General features: G+C 37.6%; 2 protein-coding genes across 3 annotated transcripts in view; both read left to right on the forward strand.

Annotated features, from left to right (window-relative positions):
* LOC113673250 (protein scribble homolog) overlaps positions 1–2,486 on the forward strand; it is a 39,204-nt gene extending 36,718 nt beyond the window's left edge. Inside the window, exons 36-37 of the mRNA XM_089207824.1 lie at positions 151–172; positions 405–2,486. Of these exons, the coding sequence (XP_089063950.1) occupies positions 151–172; positions 405–775 (393 nt within the window). The 3' untranslated portion in view covers positions 776–2,486. The remainder of the gene's footprint in view (positions 1–150; positions 173–404) is intronic.
* An 807-nt stretch (positions 2,487–3,293) lies between these two features.
* LOC113664934 (putative E3 ubiquitin-protein ligase HERC4) lies at positions 3,294–25,484 on the forward strand. Of its 2 annotated transcripts, XM_089187802.1 has the most exons (31): positions 3,294–3,683; positions 4,998–5,160; positions 6,297–6,379; positions 6,910–7,099; positions 7,182–7,213; positions 7,693–7,784; positions 8,918–9,001; positions 9,517–9,563; positions 9,709–9,919; positions 10,155–10,288; positions 11,175–11,231; positions 11,860–11,968; positions 12,596–12,785; positions 13,160–13,209; positions 13,420–13,482; positions 14,051–14,110; positions 14,531–14,638; positions 15,390–15,434; positions 16,348–16,437; positions 17,438–17,608; positions 18,790–18,837; positions 19,063–19,158; positions 19,508–19,626; positions 20,311–20,358; positions 20,992–21,064; positions 21,539–21,621; positions 22,227–22,335; positions 22,940–23,014; positions 23,309–23,411; positions 23,951–24,003; positions 24,280–25,484. In XM_089187802.1, exons 1-31 carry the CDS (start codon positions 3,452–3,454, stop codon positions 24,439–24,441), a joined length of 3,180 nt encoding a protein of 1,059 aa, XP_089043928.1. In that variant the 5' UTR covers positions 3,294–3,451; the 3' UTR covers positions 24,442–25,484. The 2 variants fall into 2 exon arrangements, with proteins under 2 accessions (XP_089043928.1, XP_089043936.1); XM_089187810.1 differs by lacking the exon at positions 15,390–15,434.
* The last annotated feature ends 152 nt before the right edge of the window (positions 25,485–25,636 follow it).

Here is a 25,636-nt window from a genome sequence, read left to right on the forward strand (position 1 = left end):
AGGCTACTTTACCCACGTATGGTAAAGTCACAATAGGCCTGTCTGTTTCTAGTCTAATAATTCCGCTACTTCAGGAGCACAACAATAAAACTGTAAGAGGCTGTTTACACATTTTTTATTTTTAACCCTCGTGTTTTTCCCTTGTTTCAGGGTCAAAACAGAGCTGTTACAGGTAAATAATATTTCCTTTTAGAAAAGAATCATTTTTCCAAGGATTTGAGTGTGTTTCCTTTGAATGCTACTTAGATATTGCACAACCTCTTTAATCCTTGTTACATCTTGAATTAGAGCCTATATCAGTTGATTTCATAACATTGCAATCACTTGTGAGTTTATCTTCACGCGTTTGTTTTAAGACAAGTAATCCCGCCTTGACAAATCGTTATGTCTTTTGATTTCCTAAGGATTGGAACATGCCAATAGAGACGCTGAGGTAGCTGAAAAGATGAACATCGATCACAAACGTCAAAACAGCGACACAAACGCGTCCTCTCCGCAGTCGCCAAAACGCACCTTGACCGCGGCCGAAAGACGTGCGCTAGAGGCAGAGAAGCGCGCAGCCATGAGACAACAGCGCATGCGCGAACTCGAAGAAGACGCTATGAAAGCGCAAGTCGTTATTGCCCAGGTGAAGGCAATGTCCGCCTCTTCGCTCGAGACCCTTGCGATCAATTCCCCGGATGCGGAAAGGAAAGCCAGTGATAATGAATTTCACGACAGTAGCTCTGGAGGTCTGGGGCGGAGGTCCAGCGGCTCATCAACAAAATCAACATAATGCAGTGTACAATTTACACAGAGAAGTATTAATCATGTGACTGGAAATTCTCATTCAGGTTCTTAATGAATTAGAGACTGGATTGAGATATGCAGAATGAAAAGGAGCCCTGGGACGGGTCTGTTTCCGTCGAGGACATGTGAGATGATTGTTGGAGAACCAAAAGACTCGCGAATCTGAACATTTTAATTATTTTTAAGTACTTACTTTTATGTTAGTAAGTTTAGTTTACAACGAAATTTACTTGTAACATATAGCTTCTATTTTAAATCGTGGAATTTTTAAGGAGTAACTTAAGATTTCTTTTCAAATTGAAAAGAAACCAAAGTGAATTACCAAGAAGTTATCCTTTTTTCAGTTACAAGGGATCAGACAAAGAAAATTATCAAAGAGTTTGGGAGTTTTATCGGACCTAGCGAGTTCTTATCGTCTATCAAGGTTTTAAAAGTCGGGATTCGGATAATTTTGTTTTATTTTACCTGTAAATGTTTTAGTTAGAGAAGATAGATTTTTTTAGATAAATGAAGAAGGAAGTTTGTCGCCGAGCGAGCGCTCTGCCTGAATTTTGTTATTTTAATTCTATTTTAAATCTCCGTTTTTGCGCATTTTACCTGCTAAATTTCTCTCGTGAACTTTCATTTCCAAATCCAAATGTGATATCGATTTATAGAATGTATTTTTTATTTTAAACATGGAGTGAGTATGTGAAGTGAAAGTCCTGTTTGGCACTCAAGTGATTTCCTCAGAAAAAGGTCACTATCATCTGTTTTCTTGAGCGAATCTGAAAGCTCAAACACTTCAAACTCGTGCTTGTTTTTAAAGGAATCGTGTTCAAACAGCTCTTGAAATATTACAGACTACAGAAAATTTAAAAAACTTACAATTTACAAACTGTCTTACGGTTACGATATTTCATTGCTCAACTCTGTTTGACACGTTTGCTTATTAATGATAGCGGTGTTAGATTTTGGAGATGTTTGTCCTCAAGTTTCCGCATTCAAGTTGTTATCGATATAAATACTTGTCATCTATTTGTACTTGTTCCTGTCACGAAAAAGCATCCCGTTGACGGGAAATCGTGCTCAAACATTCCTCAAACCTGCTTCGTGTGGTAACGCAGTGCGTTTAGGAGGCATGGCAAGACCTTCCAAGGTAGCTAAAGTAGCAAGCATACTTCACCTGATTCAAATTTTGATATTGAGATCTGTGGCCTTATTCTTTAGTAGAAAATAAAAACAACTTATCATTAAGTCTTAAATCAATGTAGATAAGTATTTTGGATCTTTGTACAGTATAAAGAGCTACCTTAAAGCCTGGATACAATTTCTAATTCTCCTTACTTTCCCTTGTGCATTTGTTCAAGGTAAAGTTGGGAGAAATTTAACATACATAATTACCTGATTACTCAAGTTTTAATGATATTTTGAACAAAATAGAATTGGAACCGTACTCTGGGTTTAGGGGTTACGTTTGTAGAACACATATATAAGAGTCGGCAAGTGTCTTGAGATGTAACTTTCATCATTTCCTTAAGAATTTGTTATATTTCTGATTACTCCCCATGGTTGGAGCATCCTCGCTCCCCGGTCTTTGTTGGAGTTAAATGAAACTGGGGCCGGGGAACAAGGCTTGCATTTAATGTTAATATCTCTGTGCTGTCTGTAATATGGCGCTTAAAGAGTTTTATAAATATACAGACCATTTAACAGTGCCTATCCTGTTTGGTTTTTGATCCTTTCTTGCGGTTTGTGAGGAAATCCAAAGGAAGGGAAATCCCAGGACGCTTCATTTTACCAGTTGTGAACGTCACAGTTACTTTGAATCTACTGCAACGGAAGCCCCTGTTCCAACAACCCTTTACAACCTCGCATCGATATACTAATTTTCCATAATATTACCTTACCCTTTCCTTATGGTACCAACAGGGAGAATTTGGTAGTCAATCACGAGCTTCTTCTGTTGAGGATCATTTCCTTCATTCTTATATCCTTAATGTTTGACTCAAGTGATACTATAAGGAGAATTTTTTCGATGTTGGTCACTTTTAGGGATTGAAGGGTTAACACATAAGACAGAAACTGAATCAATAGATTCCAATATGTTCAAATCAAAGTCGGGTATATAACAATGAAATCTTAACTTAACGAAGCACTCACCAACTCCTAAAATACTAAAAGGAAATTAGTTCAACTCATACGACTGAAGGGCCCATAAGGAACATACATGTCAGTGGAGGGGTATATCACAAACGCCCTCGCGGACCCTGTAACCTCATCCACTGACAGGTCACTGGGCAACGACATTTCATATGAGGTAGAAACGCACCACAGAATTTTTTCAGGCCTTATTTTTACGACTGCTTAAGTAGTTTTCACGCTCGAAACGTCAATTTTAAAACTCCCAACGGTGGCCAAGTCACGTTATCAACTGTTACTCAGTTGATGATACCAAATTGTTTGCTTGTGTTCGTCACCCCCACTCCTCCCTCTATCCACTGTACCCATCGTGAACATTGACCGCGCGATTGCTGGGTACCAATTCCTGTTAGCGCATAATGGCGGAACTATGACATCAACATTTGTCTGAGCCCTAACATTTTCAATATGCCACTTTTGGACAAATGCGGACAACAATGTACAGGAAAGAAAGCGAAGTATCAGTGAAAATGGTATAGCCATGTTTTGTTGGGGTAGATGCTCCGAAGGCCAGCTTGGGTTGGGAGAGATTGAGGACGAAAATATCCTGTCTCCAAGGAATCTTGAAAGCACTTTCGGAACTGAGTCCGAAATTAAAGACATTGTGTGTGGCTGGGAGCATACAGCGGTCTTGAAAAAGGACGGTGTTGTTTATACGTGTGGAAGTAATGAAAATGGACAACTTGGGCATAATAAAGATGGAAAAAAGTTCGGTGGGTAAATCAGTCTATTGATCATCACTAGTTGACGTCGATCGCTTTGGTGTTGCTGTTTACATGTTTACTCCAAAGCTAGTTTATTATTTTTAATTGATATGCCGAGTGAAATCGCATATTCTAGTTAAATGTCTATCATAGCTATTTTCATCTTTTGTAGCAAAATTTTTGTTTCGATTGAATTTTGATTGAGCTAAAAGGGATGTTAACAATTAAGACAGATTACATTATGGGAATAGTTAAGCCTTTCACTCCCAAGATTAACAAAAGCGATTTCCCCTTTACAGTATCAAAGCATTTTCAAGAAAGCAGTTGATGACAAGAATGTAAACTATCAACTAGAGAATATATTGTGGTTTAACACCAAATTCTTAGAGCCAAAATTGTAGGAAATGTATCACAGGTGGTGTGGAGAACTTACTGTTAGATCTTGGGTGTCAATGAGTTACAAAAGCACAGTTATGTCTATATGATAAGCTGTATTATGTATGCTTTTTGCTTGATTGGTTCTTACTTCTGATCTATTGAGGGACAGAGATGTAGATGACATCACCATCAATAATGTTTTGCTTCTTGGATCACCACAAAAGAGGTCAAAATGTGGTAAGAACATGTGTGAGGCTCCTGTGTCACTTTTGTGTTCTTAACACATTCTGATGTCAGTTGTGATCTAGTATTGAACAGACACACAGTAACATGGAATCTATTTGTTGAATATACAGTCCTACAAAAAGATCAACATAATAAATGTTAAAAACTAGTTCCTTGTCATCTCAAGAAGCACAATATGTTGTGTGACACATGGATAAAAAAATTAATGTAATTGGAGAAAGATGTTTTTTGTCTTGTCACGAGTGTGGGACAAAGATAAAATTCTGAGTCCCAATGAGGAATCAAACCTCAGACCTATGGATTCTGTGCTTTGATACACCACCACTGAGCCACAGAGAGTCTATGGTGAGCAAGGTCTACTGGGGAGTTCATATGACATGTGTTCTGCATGCTGCAAGGATCAGCGATGTCAGTAGTGTCATGTCTGTAAATAGAATATGAAAGATGGTAAGTTTTGATTTCCGTAAAGAAATAGAGAAAGATGTTTTTCTTCTTGTCATGAGTATGGGACAAAGGAAAAATACTTATTTTAATTTTTTATAGCTGCTGCCTTGTTATTTTATAGTGGCATGGTTGATTTGGATGTGATAGCAACAATGTTTCTTCTGTTAAAATCTATAGTCCACAATTCAAACATATTTTTTATGATTTTGGTATCTTACCTTTAATGCTGGTATATATGTGGTGACTATTTTGCAGCTCGTGTAGATGCACTTGAAACACGCACAGTCAAGCAAGTGGTTTGTGGACAAATGCACACCCTGGCTGTCACAGATAGTGGACTTGTGCTTGCATGGGGTGACAACACTAAGGGACAACTGGGTCTAGGAAACACAGAGAACAATGTCCAAAGCTATCCAAAGTTAGTTATTATTATTTTTAATGCCCATTATAATGCTTCAGGGTATACCATGAACATAATCCACAACTGATATCATTGAGGAACAATGGACAGAGTAAGTCAGAACAAAGCAGGGTATGAAAGGAAATAGAAGTCAGCCCTCTGGATTCCCTAGTCAACCCATTTTGTTTTGTCCTCTGTGCCTCTAATTTTGGAGGCAAGTCGTAAAGTCAAACTCTTAGTTGCATTGTGGGCCATGTGGCCTTAAGACATACCCCCCCTCCACCCTAATTTCTCCTACGGGATGACCTGATTCTGCATTCTGTTCATATGCTAACACCCCCCCCCCTCCCCCATCCTAAATTATTAGTCATATGCTAACATCCCTTCCCCCCGTCCTAAATTATTAGTCATATGCTAACACCCCCCTCCCCCGTCCTAAATTATTAGTTGGAACTTGCTATTAAAACATTGTGGGTGTTGAGTATTTTTTGTGATATAGATACAATATACTTTTTCTATGATTTTCCATTGTATTCTCTTAAAAGTCATGATAAATTATGATATATCATAACAATTGTAGGTGTGTAGTTCTGAAGATGTGTGAAGCATGCTGTATGTCCTCTCAGTCTCGTTATAAATTTTGGGTGATTAAGTCTGTACCAGAAGCTAAGTTGTCCATCCAGCCAGGGCTTATGCTGGTTTTCTTAATATACATGAAGTGACTAGGAGTATGACTATTCCCCCCTATTCCTGAATGGATGGCTGGTCCATCACAAGATAACAACCCAGCATTTGATCAGGCTTCCCTGACAATTTCACTGGTACCCATTTATGCTCCTTGGTGGAGAGTGGCACTGTGAGAGGATAGTTTTTTTGAAAAGATAGAGGGGCCGCAGCCAGGATAAAACATCTTGTAAAATTTAAAAAACGATCTCTGGCTAAAGTTTTAGCCAGAGATCGTTTTTTAAATTTTACAAGATAGTTTTTTTGTTCAAGAATGCAACACATTGACCTGGCCATGTCACAAATATGGACCCCGTGCCTGGAGTCCAGTTGTCAGTCTCAATATTCTTGACAAATGTAACACACCTGTGCAGAGTTTATTCTTTAGCATTGCTTGATTTAAACTTGTTCATGGTCTTTTACTTGTTTAGAATTGTTAGAAGTCTCCAGTCTGATGGTGTGATGGTATCACAAGTTTCTTGTGGAGCAAGGCATTCTTTAGCACTCAGTACAGGTAAACACTAAATTCAAAGCTGTCCTCACATGGTTTCTTTTTGTCAGTGTCCAGTAATTTAACAAAATGATATTAGTCATAAAAGAAAATAACAGTGCACCATAAGCTCAATTTTTGCCAAAAATTCTCCATTTTTGTTTTAAGATAGAAGTTTTAGACATACCAATCCTAAAACATCCTTTGTTTTTAATTAATTTGGATTAGTGCTTTTTCACATGAAAATGTGTATTTTAGAAACTGAGTTTTTCGGTGGAGTCACTATCATAGATTTTGAGTTCAAGTACAAGTGTGGGTACACATTGAGTGCAAGTCATGTTGTTAGTGGGTCAGAACCACTGTTCTTCCACGACAAAATATGTTGTGTATGATTCTAGTCCTAAGAATTCGATGTTAAAATCAAGTACAGTGTTGCTATGATATTCCTGTCATTGTTAATATTCTTTCCTCTCACAACCTTTCTGCTTCAACATGTATGAATATTGCAAGGAAAAAAAATGAAATGGTTAAATAATTGTTCTTTTGTTATGTAGGTGGATTCTTGTTTTCTTGGGGTGATAACAAACACGGACAGCTAGGAATTGGTAATTCAAGTCCAGTGCACAATGTACCTGAACATGTGTCTTCTTTGTGTGGGGTTCCCTTTGCTTTGATCTGTGCCGGTGGATATCACAGCTTTGCCTTGTCACTCTCTGGAGCACTCTTTAGCTGGGGGAGAAACAAGTCAGTAAAGTTCCACAATTTTTCCCTTTATTGATGATCGAGGGAAACTTGTTTGTAACATGCCCATTTTTCTTCTTTTTAGCTTTGGCCAACTGGGAATAAATGACAACAAAGGTGTGTGTAGTTCTCCATTTTGCCCTGCTATCTCTCATTCATTTTGATGTTAACTATTTATGCCCTAAAATCAGTATGCATATTCTCCACACTGTTCTCTATACATTTCCTAACATGCTGACAGAGAGAATTTCTTTAACAGTGAAGGACTCCTTTAGCTGGTTATCACCTCCTTTATTCTTGTGCTCTTCAAGTTTGATTCAGGGGTGATATTGTAGTGAGAAATTTGATGCTAGTCAGTGTTAGGAGTAAAAGGGTTAAATCTTACAATTGATACAATGTGCTCATTGGTTAAAAAATGTTCACAGTTAAATGCAATTAAAAATGATTTAGATACTACTTTACAGTATTAAGTAAAAGTTGTTTGATACTTTAAGGCCAAATATTTATTAGGAAATTAGAAAACTATTTTAAAAAAGTAAAACAATCAAGCAATTTAGGCTTGCAATTTATTTTGAAACTTGGCAAACTTCTTTTAGATCATTCTATGCCTGTACTTGTGAAGTCCTTAAGATCACAAAGGGTGCGCTATGTCACAGCAGGAGAGTATCATACAGCTGCCTTGACAGAGGTAGAGTGTATAAGCTAATTCTTTGGTTGGCTGCTTTGAAGCTAAGGCAACATGTGCTCATGTAGTGCTATCAAAGGGGATCCCTGTGACCCTCTGTTAACTGTGTGGAACCCTTTGTGGATCTTACGGTCCAGGTTTAACCCTTTACACCCTAAGGTCAGTATGCATATTCTCCATATTGTTCTCAGTACATTTATTAAGATGCTGAGAAGGAGAATTTGTCTAACAATAAGAATTTCCTCAGATAATGATCATTTCTTTTATTCTTGTAACCTTTATGTGTGATTCAAGGGTGATATTGTAGGGATTGTATGGAGGAATTAGATGATAGTTACCCTTAGGGGTTGAAGGTTTAAGCTATGGAATATCCTACTCCATTCTAAGGGCTGTGCTCAAGTAGATCCTGGGTGCCACTGGTGACTAATTTTAACCCTTTTTTTTATAACTTTAATGTAACTTTGAGAGTTGTGTATCCGTTTCTTGAAAGGCTTGGTAACTTAACAGACTGAAGCCAGTTTTTAAAATCAAAATGTAAAGAGTAGAGAAACAGGTTCTGGCATCTTAATTTGTTCCTTTAGCTAATACTGTTATTACATAATCTTCAAAACTTTTGAAACCCCCATTTTGAATGAAAACAGAACAGCTTTGTGGACCCATTTAAGTTACAAGGACCTTTAAGAAGCAATTAAGCAATTAAGATTTGTAAGACTGATATCTCCAGGCATCTGGTGGTTCCTAGAGTATAACTTTGAGTGGGTATTTCACAGTGCCCATCTCCACCCAGGAGAGAGAGGAGTTTTTAAACTATTTAGTGAAAAGTAAGTGCTGGCAGACTGTCAGGGAAACCTGAAGTAAAGCTCATTGGCTACCCTCATCGAATATTGGATTGGGTTACTATCCAACAGGAGAAGAAATTCTTCTCACTAAGTGAAGCCCAAGAACTTAACTAGGAACCAGCAAAATACATGTAGACCTTATCCGAGGGGAGCCATAGTAGAACTTAAATACTAAATTTTTTTAAATTATTTGTTGCAGTAGAATTGCACTGTAGTCTTATGATTATGTGTTTGACATGATTTTTAAACAGTTGATATTTTATAGCTCTGTGTAATATGTTTTCTTATACATTGCAGGATGGAGGGGTGTTTACATTTGGTTGGGGCAATTTTGGTCAACTTGGACATAACTCTAATAGTGATGAATGTAATCCTAAAAAGGTACTTGAACTTTTTACTGAAAAAATATTTCTTAAAAGATAGGTGTAGTCTCTGCGAGCCTGAAAGCAGATGGTCACTAAAAATGGTTTTCACTTCCTGAGATAGAGAGGTGATGGAAGATGAGGCAGGCATTTGAACTTCACCTCTGAAAGAGCCTTCTGCATGATCATACACACATGTAACTGATTATGTTAGAACTACTCTTGAACTTCATTATTGGCATTCAATTGTGATGTAAAACAAAACATCTAAATCATGGGTTTTCTTTTCTTAGCAAATTAATTCCATTCTGAATAATTTATTTGCAAAAATGAGTTAAGGACCACGTGCTATAAATCTCAGTGGTATTTGAAATTTCAGTGTTGATTGTGTATAGTCCTTAATTTTTTTTTTGGTAGAAGAAAAAAGATGTTTTTTCAGTTGAGAGTGGCTTGCATGTATCAAAAATTCAGTTAAATGGCGGCAGGAGGAAATGCAGAGCAATCAAGAGTACTCATAACATATACTTTTATTAGGTGTTTGAACTAATGGGACAAGTGGTGACACAAGTTGCCTGTGGAAGGTATGATTATTTGTTACATTGGAGTAACTTTTGATAATTTATTTTCAAATGATAGTTTATGCTCAGAAAATGATTTCATTCTTGGAAGGAAGTTTTGAATCATTTTCTTGTTTCTTAGAGTGACATAAAATTTACTTTGATGCAGGTTTCACACACTGGCTTATGTTGCATCATCAGGAAAGCTGTTCTCATTTGGTTCTGGAGAGAATGGCCAACTGGGCAATAACAAAGTCACAAATATCAATAGCCCTGTTGCTGTTCACAACAGTTGGGTGAAAGTTAAACCTGAGAATCACTATGTTGTCCATAGAATAGCTGCAGGTGGTGACCACTGCTATATTCTTTTATCAAAAAAGGTAAGTGGCTACATGCATAATACAGGTAACTTTCTGCAAGTGGTACTTTGGGTGTGGTTCAACAAAGGTCAGTCACAGTGTACTTTGCAATTGGTTCATGGTTAGCAAGAGAACAAGAGAAGTGTAAGAGTTTCTAGAGGCAAAGCGAAGTGAGCTTATTGAGTGCAGAGCTTGAATTATTATTCAATTCATACTGTCATGTATATTTTACTTTTAATTAACATTTTTTGTTCAGAATCAGGATGACTGCAGTCCTTGTGATTTCCGGGTTCAAGACCGATCTAAACACCTGTGGACATTTACAGAGTCTAGTGTACTGGAATTGGTTCAACAGTTGTCACTTCCCAATCCTTCAACCGAGACTTTTCAGTGAGTTATTATGAACTATAGGCCCTGGTTGTTCAATAACACTATCCACTGGAAAAAAATGCTATCTGGTGGATAGGGTAGTAATAACTAGATCCCTCACTCCTTCCAACCTTTTGATTACTTCAGTCAAATTCGATTTCCCTTAGATTTATGTTGTAAACTGTACATTTACAATTATTATAAATTATTCCTTAACAACTGAAATCCTTGATAACTTGAACCTCTCTTGAGCTTCAAAGAAATTATAATTTCCCTTCCACTTCAGACCATATTCTCCTCAGAATTTTTTCCTCAAATAAACAGTTTATTGTAGTCTGAAGCCATGGCCATAATTACTTTAAAAAATGTGAATTGCTTTAACTCTGTTGAAAGATTTATTTTCTTTGAAACCTGCAAAGGTTACATTACTTGGACCTTCCTTGCTGTTTTGCTCTGTTTTGTTTCATGTTGTGCTGTGTTGTGATTTATAACTACAGTGATTTAGAAACCTGATGTTCCACACCTAAATATATCAATTGTCTTCTCTTTACTCTCCGACTTATAACATTGGAATAGATCCTTGACTTACTGTTTTCTACCCAAGACATACAGTATAAAGTAGATTGTATGTCTGGAGTGCAAAACAGTTATCTCAATTCTTCCTTATTTCCAGTCATTTATTTTCAACTCTGGATAACTAAGTCCTTTTTCAATTTGCTTTGAAGGTTTGAGTTTGGTGACTAAATGAAATGATTTAGGAATTTGATTTTATGGAATAAAAATCCCTTTTTGCTAAATTGGGAAAGAAAGGAAGGAAGTAGTACCCATGAAATACTGTGTGGGGTTGTTTCCTTACTTGAGATATTGCTTAGTAATAACTATGAACTGTTTCTTCTTTTCATAACAGTAAATTAGAGACAACTTTCTCATCCTATTCATGTTTGAATGGATCATTTTTGGATAGGTAAGGCACCTAAATCTGTTTAAATTTTCTTTAATTTGTGAGTTTTTTTGTAGTTTATATGACACAACCAGTATTTAGGTCAGTGCCCAAGCTTGTAGGGCTGAAAGTAGCTTATGAAGGCATCACAATGTTTTTAATCATTCATCAGTTTGGCAGTTGGTGAACGTGAAACATGATGGTGAAAATTTCATTCACTGTCTCTTCCATAAATACATGTACAGTGCACTCTTGTGCAATTATTTGTATGTTATAATTATGCCTTTTATCCACTCAGTCAACAAGTGAATGAATCAATCCTGTTCATGAAGTAGCTTTAATGAGAGATTAATTTTTACAATGTAATATAATTCCTAAATGTCTTTCATGTGCATCAATAATTTTCATCCCAAATGTGTGAGAAATACGCACACTGGTCTGTGGCACACACTTGTTGGTTAGTCCTTTTGTCCAGAATCAGTGTCTTAATATCATGATGTATCTACTTTTCTATGATGAAAACAAAATTTATACAGTTTATGAAGACTACTTCTTAAAGTAACTTAAAAATTTATAGAAACTTTGCTGACCTTAATCAGAGTGCAAAATGCATAATACATAGAACTCTGTATTTTTCTTTCTGTATTTTCAGACGAAACCATGAACAAACAAGCTCTAAAATCCATGGCATTCATCTACAATCTGCAAGACGCTCCTTTGATCTGCTCAATGGAATGAAGCACAAGGCAATTGTTACAAAGGTAAATTTGTGTAACTTTAAGGATACCATTATCATTTTTCCATGCTTGGAGTAGTCTTGGTTTTAGAGGGAAGCCTCAGAGAATGACCAACTCAAACTAGCTTATAAACAGTATTTCTAATAAATTGAGTGTGCTGTCATTGGTGTATTTTGATCCTCATTATTAATCTGAGCACAAAATGTTGTTCCCAAAACACACAAATAGCAGCAGACCAAGGTGCTCTTAATATCAACATGTAAACTTTCAACCTCATTGCCTAATGAAGACTGGCAGTATAGCAGGCAAAAGGTCACGATCAATAAAATTGATGGCCTGACTGCATTGTGAGACATATAATTAACCCCTAAACTCCCAAGATCTGATTGATAATTCTCCCCTCTAGCTGCTACACATATCTTTGTGAATGAGGATTGAGAATTTGGTGTTAGATCAAGACAACAACCTCCACTTGATAAGTTTGAATATTCTCTTTAGCTGTTTACGGGATAATGTAGGATATTATTGGGAGAAGTTTCATTTTGATCACTTCTGGGGTTTAAGGGTTAAATGTTCATGGTAGATTAGATGTCTCCACAAAACCCTGATGAACAGCAACATTTTCTATAACATTGTTTTGTTGTTCCACAGTTGTTTGCTGCCTTTACACATGGTGTCATTCACTCCCTCCTTCAACCACCTCCAGACATTGAAGCCCTCAGAGTCTATTTACTTCTTCCAGAATGTTCTGTTTATCAAAATGGTGAACAGTTTGAAAATATTGTCATTCCATTCAGTGAAGCCATCTTACGATTATCAACAGATGCCAGAAAAGTGTTAAGTAAGTTTGCCAGACATGAAAATGTTTGAAAATCATGTCAGTGGGTAAACCTGTGTAACTGTATGTCATGGTTCTAACTTCAGTCTTTTTTGGAGCCAATTTAAATTTGATTGCTTTTTTGTCCGTGATTAAAGAGGTAGATTGGAAACAAAGAAAATTCAGAATTAAACTAGTGAGAACAATTGTTGTTGGAATTGATACAGGTTATTGTCTCTATCTGGTTTACTGACCTTAGGTGCTTGTTCTACATATGAATGGAATCTGTTGATTTAGTCTGGTTATTATGAGGGGCTATGTCAAGTTACGGTCTTACCTCTACTCTGAAATATGCTTAACATGTTTTGCCATTAATTTGTTTTGTTTGATTTTTTCAGTGAGATGGTGGTCTTCTTTACCATCCACCTTTTTCTCTCGTACAATGAAGGTCTGTCTTTTTAACTTCATTTTGGATGATTAGTCGGCACAGTATCACTTTAGTCATTAAACTCACTCCTTTGTTAATGTTTTTTTCTCTTTGTTTCTGAATGCTTGTAAAGACCAGCTGGTAGTGGTCATTTAATTTTGAAAACTTCTCTCCTTGTCAATGCATTTTTTTGTTTTGTGATGCTAACAGTCACATTTTGCTGTTGTGTAGATGTTTCAAGATTGTGTAAAGTACTTATTACACTTTCCTCCTCCAAAGTTTATAACTGAAGAGGTAAGTTAAACTATTTGCCTTTTGACAGGTAATTGTTCTTAAGCATAGAGTGACAGCACTGAAATACTACACGGCTACATGTTCTTATAAGTAACTTGCTGGGAAAGATGTTTTTCGTCTTGTCACGAGCGTGGGACAAAGAAAAAATTCCGAGTCTCCCTGAGAAATCTGAAATTCTGTTGGATGTAAGAGGGGGGGAGAAAAAAAGCTTAGTGCTGCTGGAGTGGAAAACCGTTTAGTATTACAAGCAATAAAACAACCAGTCAAATTTAATCAATTTTAGAACTCTCTTCACCTCTGTTGCATTGAGGCAGCAGTGTCGTGATGTCACTTTTGGCGTGGAAAGCGAAATATTTTTGTTGAAAAATTATGCGAACGAAAATGCATATAAATCCCTTTCGATTTAAAGAGCTGAGAGCTCTGAGTATTGGGCACCAGCAATATTTAGACATCGTTGGTCAGTTTCAAGTGTATAGAAAGTCATATATATGTGTATGAAGAAGCTGCGACTATCAGAATTCATAACACAAACAAAAGTGTCATCATCTTGACGGTGAATTGTTTTCAGGCCGTTAGACGTCAAGCAGCTTTGGCTACATGTTTAAATGTTTTAGAACAGCTTAACACGGTGAGTTAACTAAATACTTTTTTATCTTTACATTGTAGGAAAAATTGAATATTGTCCCTCATGTGTCATAGCTTAGAGATGATTTTTATTTCAGGGGCTCTTTATGCTAATTCCCTCATCACAGTGATTGAATCCTTTTCCTGTTCTCAGGAACGACAACGCAAAACTTTGGTAGTAGAGAGCTCAATGTAGAGAAGGGAGAGGCTTGTTTCATCACGACAAGGGTTAAGGCTCTGGAGGCAGCTGAATTTCATGGTTTTTTTTTTCGCATAACGCTGAAAATTTCGGCTGCATAGTATCACTGGTCCAGTAGTTAAGGCATTCAGATTTAATTTTGGAAATAAAGTCTCAAAAGCTTATAATGGAGTGAGTGAAGGAAATGATATTTCTGATTGCTTTTTTTTGCTACTTGATATCTAGGTTAATACAGAATCTGGTGACATTGTACCATTTAAACAGTTTTATATTCCTGAGATACAGGCAACAATTGACATTAGAGCTGACTTCTTCAACTGGATTCAAAATCAGGTAAGACTTGAAAATATACCTTTTTTGTGAAAAAGGGGTTTATCAGATCATAATCTATTGTGATAAAATCGTGCAAATGCCTCTGATTTTGATTGTGACGTTTTGACTGCATTATTCTTGACTTCTTCAGACGATAAGATCGACTGGTTATGAAGCGTTAGAGTGTTTTTCGATTGAGTGTCGTAAAAATAAAAAAAGTGATCGCCATGGGCAAACAGAAAGGAAGCAAATACCCTGAAGAGCTAATTAGAACACACAGCAAAACAAGCAAGCCACCTAAAGTGCGGGAAAACGCGGGCGACTAAGTCGTGATTGGTGGTAATTAATCATCTGATTGGTTGACTGGGTGGCACAAGCTTTCTAGACCAATAATAGAACAAGTATAGCAAAACTGTAGCAATCGCGGATTATTTCGATAATTAATTGAAAATTGCTCAATGCTTCGCTGTGATTAATTAGTTTTCTTGGCAGTCACTATAAACACTCTGGCGATATCGCTAACAACCGGAGGCCCTTCATATTCCAAGAATTATTCCATAAAAGTCCACTCACTCTACATAACGCTAAAACATCTGTGTAGTATCTTTCATAATCTTCACTTTTTTCAATTGTTTTGGGCAAAGTGCAAGAGAAATATTTGATCCCATCTTTACTTGATAAACCAGCACATGCAGCTCTCATTGCTCAACACAAACACACACACACACTAAAAATGAAACAACATGCTTCACCTCCTTTTACTTTTGTTTAGATTGTGACTAACCGTCAAGAATTTTGGCGCCACCTTAATCATGGGGTAGGCCTTGATTTTCCAAAGCTTAAAATCCAAGTTTGCTTAACACTTTAAAGGGGAGAAGTGTGCCCCAGAAACCATATGATTTCTGTCTCTTTCCTTAAAAGGTTGTATTAAATTCTGCTATTTACCGCGTTCTGATGTTCCAAATGGTGACCGACCTTTCGAAAATCATCTTCGAATGAGATGAAAGTTCGTCGTGGACGTCGCTATTTTGAACACAACGCCTTAACTTGGCCGCACGGCAAAAAACACAAAGCGAGGCTTACAAACCGCAGCAGCTTAAATGAACATTTGAGTTAAGAGTCCCTTTTGTGTGGTTCCTAATTATTCAAATAGATGCCCCCTTTTAATTATTAGGAACTACGCAAAAGAGACTCTTAACTCAATGTTGATCTGAGCAATAGCGGGTTGTAGACCTCGCTTTGTGTCTTTGGGCGTGCGGCCAAGTAACGGCGTTGTGTTCAAAATAGCGATATCTACGGCGGACGTTTAACGCATTCGAAGATGATTTTCGAGAGGCTGGTGACCATTTGACTATGAGCAGTGAGACTGTACTCCACAAGTAAGGACCAACGTAGCTAAGATGGCGGCGTCTGTAGCTGAAGTTTTAGCACATTTATAGATGATATTCCACAGGGTTCGTTACCCTCTGGAATGTTAAAAACTTGATCAGCGACATGACTTCAAATGTTTTTTTTGATGGTGCAGTTAACAATTAAATGTTTTCCTGAAGCTAATTCTCTTTTAACGTCGTTCCACCTGGTAGCTTTAGGTTCAGTACGCCTATTTTAATTGTAAATTTTCCTCTCTCAATCAAGATAACGATCTTGCTATAAGAGAACGAGTGTCGTTTGAAAGTTTGAATAGTATGTAGGTAGGAATGACTGATTCTCTATCACTGTTTCTTTTTAAGCAAACCTTTTCCTTCTGTCGGTATCCATTTGTTTTTGATGCGGAAGCTAAGACCACGCTGCTTCAAACAGATGCTGTTATGCAGATGCAGGTATGTCAAAAAACTAACCATGAGAAGTTTAGACTTTATACAATAAACGTGCCTTTCATCCAGACTTGATCTCTCACGTGAATTCAGGATATTTTCAAGGGATCAGGAACGTTTTATTTCCATTTCATCCCATCCTGTCCAATTCCATTCCAGGGTGATTGTGTATTTGTATGGATACTTATTTGTTACTCCCCCAATGGGGCTTTTAAGGTCCAATATAAATGAATGATCAAATGAATAAACGAACGAATGAATGAATAAACATAGTGTTTAAAAATCCCAAATGAGAGGAGGCAGATCAGTTGGCCATATACAAAGCGCACCCAAGGAGTTGAACCTGGGGCAACCGAGAACAAACCCAGAGGGTAGCAAGGCTTGGGGCTGGGACCCGGAACCTGCAGATTTAAAGCCCAGTGCTCTAACCACTCGACCACATGGCCTCCAATAGGATTGTGTCCCTTACATCCTTTCCCAAGAGCATCCCTTTGGCTATAACTGATAAATTTAGTTGCATCCGCCACGGATATATTTTGGAGGAAGGCATTTTTTATCCGGACATGACGAGTGTACAGGAAAAGCACTTCATCAAAACGTGGCTATGGCCGAAGGTAGACTCCATTTCGTGAAGCATTGAGACTCTTGGGCAAACGAAATTAACTGTTTCTTGGAGGAACAGACAAATGTGTATCAAGGAACTTTTTAAACGCAACTCGTGTCGCTGTAAAGATGATTTAAGGCTGGGTAGGACAAGATCGAAAGTTGGTCGAGAAAACTGGTGCCATCTCCTCTACCAATCAATTGTAAGACCAAGGCTCATCCCAACTTAGTCACTCGCGTTTTTCCGCGCTTCAGGCGGATTGCTTGTTTTTTCTTTGAGTTCTCGTTGTGATTACTTTGGTTTTGGTTTTTCGACACTCATTTGAAAACTGCTCATGTGAAATTAGCCAGAATTTTTTTTTTGGTGAAAGAGTCAGCTATCACCTTTTTGCAATTATTGTAGAGCGCTGTGGAAGAAGTAAATCGCCGGAATGTGAGGATGATGATGTCACAACTACCTATTGACCCAGTTAACCCAATACTGGTGATTGTAGTGAAAAGGGACAGCATTGTTAGTGACACTCTGACACAGATCATGAAATGTGGTCCGTATGACTTGAAGAAACCTCTTAAGGTATGCTGCAGAACTTTACGACTAACTTTGTTGGTTTAAAGCCTGAAAAAAAAGTTATTTAGTAGATTTATCACTATTTCGAAGGGTTGGCCAAACATCCTTCGGTGTCCGCTGCTTATCGTTCATCCACCTTTCGAACAACTGGAGCCTGGGGCTTAGCTTTGTAGTTACAATTTACAATACTTTATTTCAGAATAACATACAAAAATGTAGTTATTAAGAAAAAGGAAACCCAGAGGTTAGCCCTATATCAAGGGTCTCCTAAAGAAAAAAAATATAAAATTATTTAAGGTCACTATACAAAAACAAGTACTAAAAATATAAAAAAGTCAAGTGAAAAACAGATAAGTATCATAAATAAATATAAAATGGCCATTCAATAAACATTCATATGATTCTTCAATCTTAATTTAAACTTACTAACGTTAGGGCAGTCACGAAAATTAAATACATTAATAGGAAGATCGTTCCAATGTTTGATAATTCTGACAAAGAAAGAATTTTTATAACAATTCAATTTTGCGAGTTTGGTTTGTTACTTATATGGATGGTTAGATCTCGACTTAGTGTTCCTGCACAGTTCAAAATAATTGCTATCTGCTAATCGCGTTACTTTAGAGAATGAAGCCTTTAAACCCAAAAGAATTTCCAATGCTTTTCAGTCCCGCCTAGTAGGTTGTGGGAGTTTTCGTTTGGCTATGGCGTTTTGTCATTTTTCCTTGATATGTCCAACAAAATTTATTTCAAAATTGAAAATTATAGTTAAATTCGTGTGCATAGATTGATTAAGTGAGTTAATGAGTATGTCGTTTGATCCTCGTATCCACCTGTAAAACTAAAGCCTTTAGCTGGCTTTTGAAACAACTGGGAGAATCATAAAAACCGATAAGGCTGGTCTCGTAAGGAAGTCATGAAAACACGATAAAGAATACCTTAGCCTGTTCCCAGCGTTCAGTTAGTAAAACGAAGCCTTATTGTAAACGGCGTGATAATAGCAGAAGATTTGAAAAACGAGAGAGATTTGGGTCGGTTCGCGTAATGAACGTGACTCGATCCAAACCTTCATTTTCGCTCTAAAGCTACTGATATCGCGCCTGTTCACACTTTCGCTCCGTTCTACTTACTGAACACTTGGAAAAGCCTGATGAGACTGCCTCACTATTTCCTCCTTTTTTTGGCAGGTCGTGTTTCATGGTGAAGAAGGTGTTGATGCTGGTGGTGTAAGGAAGGTAAGGTGTCCTAACACTTTTATGAACAGACATTGTTCTCAAACGCATGATTTGGACGGTGGACGCTCTCGCAAGTGGATGTGCTCGGAATTCAAAGATATTTTCCAGTGTTTAGTACAAAAATGGTCCTCATAAGTGGACTCTTGGTCAGAGGTATAACTGAAAGGCGAAAAAAGCGGTTTTTTGTAGTTTCTGTGTCTCACAGTCAAATTCTGATTTCTTTAGGAATTTTTCTTGCTGCTTTTGACGGAGATCTTGGACCCCAAATATGGAATGTTTACCTACATTGAAGAGTCTCAGACCATTTGGTTTAATGATCTGGTAAGTGTCTTACTTAAGATCTCTACTATTAAGGAATGTTGGTGACCCAATGTTTCTTTGAATTCAGATTTCGGACCCGTATAACGTCACTCTTCTTTTAAGGGGGTAAGGGGGGTGGGTGGGTGGGGAGCGCTTAATTATTCTTAATTAATTATTCTTTTACAGTCAGAGGAGAGTGATAGAGTAGAGAGTTTGTGACTAGCATATCGTTCTGTGTCACTCGTGTTAACGGCAAAGTATTGTTCCAGTGGCATCGCTGCTAAGACTTTAAATCAAGGCATTGCTAGAAGGTACACTGCTGATTCTCCGAATGATATTGTTTACTGATTGCTTCCCTCTGTTGTTGTAGTCATTTGAAGAAAGTCCAATGTTCCTGTTGATTGGTGTCATCTGTGGATTGGCCATATACAACTCTACTATCATTGACCTCAGATTTCCTCCTGTTTTGTATAAGAAACTTTTAGGCAGGTTAGAATAACGCTGTGCTCGGTTCATGGAAGGCACTATGTTTTGTCAATGTCATTTAAACCCTCCCTTACTCTCAAAAGTGATTAATTTGTGAAATCTAATCTTTTTCGGCTGTGATTTTTTTACCATACTCTTAAGAAAGTTTCAGCAAAATTATTGCAGACTTTTGTTCAAACTTTTTGCACAAGAGTATTACTATCTGATAACTATCAAGGTGAAAATTTCAAATTCTAATTGTGTCTACCTGATGCAACCGTTACATCGGATAGACTCCTTTTCACTTTTCTTAAACCTGAACGCCTTTTAAATCGCTATTAATCCTTTCGTGAAGAAACACTTCGAAGACTTGCTAAACATGCTTCTAACAGCAGAGTGTAAGGCCATTGGGGATGTGGTATGCCTCAATAACACTGCCTTTTATCACTGCTCAGTTTAGCTCCCCAAGAATATTATTTAGAATTACTAGTGTATTCATGAAAACTTTTGCATAAATTTTTATAGGGTAAACATATGTTTTGTTGTCTTTTTTGACTTTCATAAACGTCTTTGTGTTTACGTTCTGAGTTGTGGTGCATTTATTGTCTCGACAACCTTTCCAAAACAGTTTAGTTTTGTATACTTATATTGTGTGTTGCTATTACAAGAAAAAAATGACGGTCACTTTTTTTTCCACTTTTCTATCAGGAAACCTAATCTTGATGACTTCAGAGGTTTTAAACCAGCAGTTGCCAAGTAATTAAATTTCCTTGTAGACTAAAGGAGTTTTCTATAATAATGCACTAAGGAGATTTACGCCGACGGGTAAAGGTATCGCTAAAAGGTATACACTCAGCCACCGTTCACAGCCATAGCCAGTGAACAGAAATATGCGCATAATTTAATTTTTCATGTAGCCTCAAAATAAGGCGGGAGTCAGTTATTTGGGGATTTTGTTGATAGTCTTCGATTGTTCAGTTTAAACCCATCTGTTTTGTACTACAGGTAATTTAGTGTTAACAACTGGGTTGAAAACGTAAATTAGCCACCGTAAAGGGTAAAAAAGCTGACGTTTCGAGCGTTAGCCCTTCGCTCTGACGAAGGGCTAACGCTCGAAACGTCAGCTTTTTTACCCTTTACGGTGGCTAATTTACGTTTTCAACCCAGTTGTTAACACTAAATTACCTGCTATACTCTCCCACCGACACAGCACCACAGTTTCTTTAGAAACTTACCCCTTTATGTTTTGTACTACAACTCACCTGATCACCTACGGATCATTTGCAGTGTAGCTCCTGTCCCTTTTACTCCTCAAGCAAGGAAACTTGAATTTGAATTTGCCAACAGTGTGTACCAGTAACGATAAGAACTTTCACGATTGATTGACAGGAACCTTGAGTATTTGTTGGAGTATGACCAAGCAGAAGGAGACCTGGCGGAAACGTTTGGACTCAATTTTCAGGCAAGTTAATATAGTTTGGGTTGCATGTGGCTATGTTATTTTTCCTACCACATTCTTTTCAAGTTTTTGTGACTGGTACCATTTCCCTAAATGTCTTTACAGTTATTATGTGCTGAATACTCTCTCACCTGTGTGTTGATTCTCCTAACTGATTAATAAGGTTCACCCTGAAAGTGAAAACAATTTTCAGTTGTGTCGAAAGTGATCCGCCATTACTTTGACTTACTTTTTGGCTTTGCTCTATGATTGGTCAAGAAAACTCGCGCCATCTTTTCAACCAATCAGTTGCAAACTAAAGACGATCGTAGCTTGTTCATTGGCGTTTTGCCGCGCTTCATGGAGATTGCTTTTTTCACTGTAAGTTCTTATTGGGTAATGATAACTCAAAGATCTGTCTTAAAACTATGTTTTTCGACCAGTCACCTGCACAACAGAAAGTAAATTATAATGAGCTGTTTTCTAATTTTTGCTCAGGTTGTACGTGAGAAGTACGGAGCATTAGAATATATAGATTTGATTCCAGATGGAGGAAAAACTCCAGTCAATCTCGAGAACAGGTGCGATGACCAAAACCCCTTATTTTTAAGCCTTTGATCCCTAAAAGTAAATAAGCATTTAAGTTCTCTTTACAGTATGACCCCTAAAGCAAACACTAAGGTCACGAAAGTAGGGGAAATGATCACCAATGAAAGATACTCCTGGTTGTTAAACAAATTCTCGTTGTCAGCACCTTGGGAAATGTAGAGAACTGTTTGGAGAATAAGCTTACTGATGTGAAAGTGTAAGAAGAGATATGGAGAAATATTTGAATGCAAAGTTCAACGCGAGAACGTTTTTAAAATATAGAAAACTTCTAAAAATTATGAAAACGTTCGTAAGGCGTAAAGTCACATATACTATGCGTTACTGCAAAGTATATGTGACATAAGAAAAAGACCATCCCTCTCTTTCGATACTCAATCTATTTTCCCATCGTGTCGTATCGTGCAGTTTTATTGAAATGGGGCAGTGGTTTGCTTTAATGTTATGAATTGCGGTCGATCAAATTGTCTTGTCTTGTTACGGTAAGATATGCTGTATAGTGTTGTGTGTGGAATTTTTCGTTTGTATTGTTCTGTTGAGCACGTTTCGCATCATTTGGTGTTTTTTTTCCTTTGTCTAGAGTGCAGTATGTGGATGTGTATATCGATTATTATTTGAACAAGTCAGTCGAGAAACAGTTTGAGGCTTTTGCTCAAGGATTTCATCGGGTGTGTGGTGGAAAAGTCATGGTGGGTGCAAGTGCTGCTCTGTTAATACCATTTTTTTTTCGCATAATTAAGTAATTGACCGCACTTTTTGTCGGTTATCAAAGATCACGCGTGGGAGGCGAGTGTTCTCCCGACTCACGGGTGGATTATTACAAATTGCGCTCTATTGCTTTTATGAAGTAAACTTAAAGGTCTGACTATATGAACAAAGTTTAGCCGTTGTTTAACAAAACCGCATCTTAAACAATACTCAATCAAGGTCAACCTTCCATCTGAACATTTATTATTGTGAACAGTGTCAAAAGGGTCGGAAGCTAACAGTGGCAGGTCGTTTATTAAATTGAATTAACCCTTTTTTAGAGAATACCTGAGGCCTACTGATTGCGTGAAACCGTGGTTTGAGTTAGACCTTGTGTAAATAACCAGCCTAAAGGGTTTACCTGTGCGATAAACGATAGCTTTCAGACCAATTAGGGTTCTCGTAATATCTCAGCTATGTATTATAACATATCGCTTGTTAGCATTTATTTATTTACAATGGCTCGTTGTGGACAATGCCTTAATTTAGCATGAAAGTTAGGCTTGCCTTTTGTCACTTATTTGGACATCGTTCTGATCGTTATAGGAGTTTTTTCATCCGGAGGAGTTAATGCAGATGGTGGTAGGATGTCAAGATTATGACTTCAGGGAACTCGAAAAGGTAATAGAACATACAAGATAAAAGGAAAAGAGACTGAACTGTAGTTCAAAGGACACGGGGAAGTATTTTTAGAGTTAAAAGAACACCTGGGTGCTGTGCATTCGAACAACCGCTCCACTCCAGTTATAGCGTTTCGCCGAGTGGCGTGTTCCCTTCGCTCCGCGCGTTACTCTAATGTTGTTTAAGTTAAATGGATAGGATTTTCTGTCGTTGCGATCTTACCCACAGTGTTCAGCTCCTTTTCTGGATTCCCTATCAAACAATATGTGACTTTATTTCATTTCCATTTTTCAGGTAGCGATGTACAAAGGCGAGTACTTCAAGGGCCATCCTATTATCAGAAACTTCTGGGGAGTTTTCTTTGACTTTCCGTTCAAAATGAAGAAAAAGTTCCTAGGTGAGTTTTTGTATCAGTGAGACTGAGCCATCAAATCGCGGACGAGTCATGGGATTGGTTTTTATTCCTTTACAAGACTGACCAATAAATGCAGCCTTTCTGAAAAAGATGGTAACAAGAAAGTAAGGAAGAGGATGACCGAATTAATGAAGCACATATACAGGGGATTGTTTTGAATTTGCCTGTGAGCTCCAATCTCTTCACATCACAAAAGCAACTTTTCACCAAGCTGAGATTGTAAAGAAATATGTACCTCGTACCAACCTCATTTTCCGGGTCAGTACTGTAGGTAACGGACCGAGTTTTTCCTCTCGGATTTGTGTGGCCATAAATCTGAGCAAGAACAACGCGTAACATATTTTTGTATTTCACTCTGGGTTCAAATAGAGGGAGACAATTCCTATGCAAGCAAACTTTTGAACTAAGCGGGCCACACAGTGAAATACGGCCCGCTAAATGAAGCAGCATAGAGCACGTGCTAACTTAGAGATATAATAAGACGAAATATGTGTTACATTTGTCTGAATTCTATCCTTCAGCTTTCCTAACAGGAAGTGACAGAGTACCAATTTTGGGAATGAAATCCATGAAGGTATAACTAATCTCGTAATATTTTCATTATTTCTTTGCTGGTGATCCTGAAGTTGATTACTTTCAAGGCCATTACAAAATAACTTAATAGAGTGATATGCTGAAATACTTAAACGAAATCTGTTGATTTATTAGAATTTAGCTCAGCAATCACAACACTTTAGATAATTGTTATCAATTGACCCATATATAAGATTTCACGAGTTTGGGAGTTATATTCAAACAAAGTCACTCATCCTGAATGATGTATTCTCTGTATATCTTTTTTTAAAAACAGATCATAATCCAGCCCGTAGCTGGAGGAGAACAAGGAGATCACCTTCCTGTGGCACACACTTGCTTCAATTTGCTGGACTTACCGAGATACTCAACAAGAGAAATGATGAAAACAAAACTCAGCCAAGCAGTGGAGTACTCAACCGGCTTTGGGCTTGCGTAAAAAATTATCAGTCATTATCCTGCAAGTAGACTTATTCCTGGCTATTCCTAGAGGGGGGTATAGCTTTAAACCTTAATATGTGTTGAGAGAAGAGTGAGATAAAAAGCGTCTGTGATGATCCAAACGACAGCTAAATAACAAGCTTACCGAGGTTGCAGTCATGCATACTCTTTCTGATGTCAATGGTGCTTCGTTGGTAAGGAAAAAAACGTGAGAGTTCCTCGCCAAGCCACTTGAGGATTTGCAATTTGTTACGCAGAAATGGAAAACCGCAGGTTGTATGGTTTTCAGCGTTGCAAAATCGCGCTGGTCACTCAAAAGGTGTTTGTCAAGAACCTGCAAGGTTAAAAGCTCGCTGAGGCAAAATACGAAGTAACGAGTATCATGGACTTGTAAGACTTGCCTGCGGTTCTCAACGCCTTGAATTTGTCAGTTGTTTGAAGGCAACTGTTGACTCTGTGTTATTTTTACTGAAGTGTGGAGGTGATTTTTTTGTTTCGCTTTTCCATACACCAGGATTTGGGGGCGCTAAGAAAGAAATTCAGCTCAATGCTCTGATAATTTGAATTATCCGTGCAATAGGTTTTGTAGGCAACGAGAAAAGATCTTAAAATTATTTTTGACATGTCAGATGGCCTTTTTCTACTAGGTAACACAACTTGGTCTCTGGTATGTGGGTTGGTCATTTGAAGGAAAGGAAAGACAGGGTGAATAGTTTTTTTGGACGAGTTTGTCGGACAAAACCGCTTCTAATGCTTCCTAAACAATTTCTGTGACTCATTATTTTTGTTGCTACAGACGTGGCTTAAATTCAAACCAGGTGTGATGTTTGCGATTTATTCCGGGACCACTCTGATACCGAGAATTCTCGAGATTCTCTTTATACTCGAAGCTAATGTTTTAGCGACTTGTCACCGGCGCGTCATGTAGCAGTGAATTTTACCGCCCACCGTATCCTAGCCTTTAGAAATAATTTTAGATTTGTTAATTAAAAGGTTTTGGTGTATAAAACTTTTGAAATAAATACGATTCTTAAAATCTGGGAACCGGGTATTCTCCTTTTTGTTAAGTTGTGAATTGCGCGCATGCGCAAGAGCGAGTTGTAGATACGATGTGGGGTATAGCATTCGCTCGCTCGCTCGATTGGTTGATTCCTGTAAACTTTTTTTCGATTTTAGGCTTTCGAGTGCATTTG

This window comes from Pocillopora damicornis, chromosome 1 (genome assembly GCF_964200805.1).
Source record: "Pocillopora damicornis chromosome 1, jaPocDami1.2, whole genome shotgun sequence".
Classification (NCBI taxonomy): Eukaryota; Metazoa; Cnidaria; class Anthozoa; order Scleractinia; family Pocilloporidae; genus Pocillopora; species Pocillopora damicornis.

Excerpts from the sequence above, each read along its gene's own strand:
- LOC113664934 (XM_089187802.1), top strand. The coding sequence starts at position 3,452 with ATGTTTTGTTGGGGTAGATGCTCCGAAGGCCAGCTTGGGTTGGGAGAG. Across the intron at positions 21,065-21,538 it reads CGTTTGGACTCAATTTTCAG|GTTGTACGTGAGAAGTACGG; the intron begins GCAAGTTAATAT and ends ATTTTTGCTCAG. Across the intron at positions 24,004-24,279 it reads TGGGAATGAAATCCATGAAG|ATCATAATCCAGCCCGTAGC; the intron begins GTATAACTAATC and ends TTTTAAAAACAG.